The sequence below is a fragment of the Hyperolius riggenbachi genome, chromosome 10 (genome assembly GCF_040937935.1).
Source record: "Hyperolius riggenbachi isolate aHypRig1 chromosome 10, aHypRig1.pri, whole genome shotgun sequence".
In the NCBI taxonomy this organism is placed as follows: Eukaryota; Metazoa; Chordata; class Amphibia; order Anura; family Hyperoliidae; genus Hyperolius; species Hyperolius riggenbachi.
Genome location: NC_090655.1, coordinates 235,751,215 through 235,753,890, shown reverse-complemented (window position 1 = coordinate 235,753,890; position 2,676 = coordinate 235,751,215). Strand labels below are relative to the sequence as shown.

Sequence of the window (2,676 nt, the reverse complement as noted above, 5' to 3'; positions counted from 1 at the left end):
CGCAGAGGGCGTGGGGTGAGCTCGCCTGATAACGTACCGTCCAATCAATAACTGCTCTGGGCGGGGATCTCAGGAGGTGCCGCCAGGTGATTGGATCCCGCACAGCTGCGCATCAAGAGGCGGATATAGAAGACAGGTAATTGGCTCTCTACTCAGCGCGTGATGCCAATGGTATGTAGAGGGCGTGGTGTGGTGCAACCACTGGCTGTATAAAAAGGCGCTTCCCGGCCGCTCTCCTTAGTCTCTTTCCCTTGTGAGTAGAATCAGCCGATTGAGCGATGGCCAGAACTAAGCAGACCGCCCGCAAGTCCACCGGAGGGAAAGCTCCACGCAAGCAGCTGGCCACCAAAGCCGCCCGAAAGAGCGCCCCGGCCACCGGAGGAGTGAAGAAGCCTCACCGCTACCGGCCCGGTACAGTGGCTCTCCGAGAGATCCGCCGCTATCAGAAATCCACCGAGCTGCTGATCCGCAAGCTGCCCTTCCAGCGCCTGGTGCGGGAGATCGCCCAGGACTTCAAGACCGACCTGCGCTTCCAGAGCTCGGCCGTCATGGCTCTGCAGGAGGCCAGCGAGGCTTATCTGGTGGGGCTCTTCGAGGACACCAACCTGTGCGCCATCCACGCCAAGAGGGTCACCATCATGCCCAAAGACATCCAGCTGGCCCGCAGGATCCGCGGCGAGAGGGCATAAGCTTCCGTTATAATTTATCACCCACAACACAAAGGCTCTTTTCAGAGCCACCCCCACATTTTCTATTCAGAGCTGTAACATCAGATATTAGTGTGTAGCTCTTGTCCAGCCCTGCGTACCATATGCTAGTGCTATATAATCCATATACTATCGAGGAATACTATACCCTTTTTAACATTCAACTTGATTAGGCTCTGGGCCTGTGAACAAGGTATGAGTGCCGGCTATATCTAGTACGTTAAAACGATGTTTGTATTCAAAAAGTGGAAGTTGGCAATATAAACATGACAAATTGAAACATGTAACACTCATTTCTGGTATAATTAGAGAAACGAGTAAGATTATATGTAAAAGAAAAGCAAATCTCATTAACTTTTATAATCTGGGAAATGTGGGGTGCAATTGTTACATAGAAACATCTTCCGCTTGCACACCGAATTTTTAGCATCTGGAGCTGTGATTGGTTAAGTCACAGCAGATAGTATTTCAAATTTCCCACCGATAATTATGTTCTGGGACGAATCACCATTCAGCCGGTTTAATGCTGGTCATACACGGCGCGATAGCTCTTATCAATCGAACCGCTGGTGGCTCCATTGATAATATCCGATGTCTGATCACCGTCGTGGACCGATACCGTGCTCGATCCCCATGGGCGGACAATGCAGAAAACTAAGCGCTGATAAGCGCCCGTGGGGACGAGCGCAACGCGCTGGCTTTATTCTGGTGCATTATCTCACCGTGTATGCCCAGCATAAGGGCCCTTTCACATGGACAGTTCACCAATGTGAGCAGTTACCAAGCAGCAGCGAGTAGTTGTGACAGTTCAAGTCTTTTCACTGCCTATCAACTGCAGTGCTCATGTGAAAGGGCCCTAACAATCAGTTCTCTATAGTACAAAAATAGTTGTGCCCAGGCTTATTTTTTAAAGTGAATTCCAGAACAGGGCGTACTTCATGAGAAATAAACGGATAATCGTTTTAGCGGGGTAAAAAAAAAAACACATTTTAATCTATTTGAAGGTACTGTGCGAAAAACAAGCTTTTCCTGCTTGTACTAGTATTAGTCAGTCACTGGTTTACTGTCACGCTAATAGGACTGCACGGGAAAAGCCTAAAGGGAAACAAGAAGCAACACGCATGAGAAAAAAAACTGCACGATCTGCTCCGCCCCTTATGTGCAGTCTCCCATCAGGTCCGCCAACACTGTATAAGAAGAGAGGCGGCGGCAGCACAGATTATTTCATCTCTACAACGGAGAAGAAACAGCATCATCATGTCTGGCCGAGGAAAGGGCGGGAAGGGACTCGGGAAAGGAGGCGCCAAGCGGCACAGGAAGGTGCTCCGGGATAACATCCAGGGCATCACTAAGCCTGCCATCCGCCGCCTGGCCCGCAGAGGGGGTGTCAAGCGCATCTCCGGCCTCATCTATGAGGAGACCCGCGGAGTGCTGAAGGTTTTCCTGGAGAACGTCATCCGGGACGCCGTCACCTACACCGAGCACGCCAAGAGGAAGACGGTCACCGCCATGGATGTGGTGTACGCCCTCAAGCGCCAGGGCCGCACCCTCTATGGCTTCGGGGGCTAAGCGAGACTTTCTCCTTCCTCACTATCTCTGTATCCAAAGGCCCTTTTCAGGGCCACCCACTTTCTCCATAAAAGTGCTGTTCTATCACCGCAGTGTAATAGCAGCAGGGCGCATTGCTGCTTATAGCGGGAGTCCAATGAAAGAAGCGGGAGCTCTAGCAGATGGAGTCTAGGGAATTATTATACCGATTAGCCCGGTAACTGCTGTTTCATCTTATCCGTCATCACTGGCTACTTCCATTAAACCGCTGACATGGGTGGCCGTCATAGGATAATTGCAGTAGAGGGTAACTGCCTATAATTGGAGACGGTTCTTATAGTATTTGCAAGCTGGGCTCCCCTCTGGAAGCTGTACGCTCCTTATATAGCGGATGGGACCGGAGATTGATGCTGGAATAGCG

At 50.8% G+C, this 2,676-nt stretch overlaps 2 protein-coding genes across 2 annotated transcripts; both read left to right on the top strand.

Annotated features, from left to right (window-relative positions):
* The first annotated feature begins 268 nt into the window (after positions 1-268).
* LOC137534916 (histone H3) lies at positions 269-719 on the top strand. Its single transcript, XM_068256631.1, has one exon. It carries the CDS (start codon positions 279-281, stop codon positions 687-689), a length of 411 nt encoding a protein of 136 aa, XP_068112732.1. The 5' UTR covers positions 269-278; the 3' UTR covers positions 690-719.
* A 715-nt stretch (positions 720-1,434) lies between these two features.
* On the top strand, positions 1,435-2,305 carry LOC137536944 (histone H4-like). Its single transcript, XM_068259113.1, has 2 exons — positions 1,435-1,476; positions 1,884-2,305. Exons 1-2 carry the CDS (start codon positions 1,435-1,437, stop codon positions 2,274-2,276), a joined length of 435 nt encoding a protein of 144 aa, XP_068115214.1. The 3' UTR covers positions 2,277-2,305.
* The last annotated feature ends 371 nt before the right edge of the window (positions 2,306-2,676 follow it).

What these genes read in the sequence shown, in the direction of transcription:
- LOC137534916 (XM_068256631.1), top strand. Translation starts at nt 279, where the DNA reads ATGGCCAGAACTAAGCAGACCGCCCGCAAGTCCACCGGAGGGAAAGCT.
- LOC137536944 (XM_068259113.1), top strand. Translation starts at nt 1,435, where the DNA reads ATGCCCAGCATAAGGGCCCTTTCACATGGACAGTTCACCAAT. An exon ending in CACATGGACAGTTCACCAAT is followed by an intron (nt 1,477 to 1,883) that starts GTGAGCAGTTAC and finishes GTCTCCCATCAG; the next exon opens with GTCCGCCAACACTGTATAAG.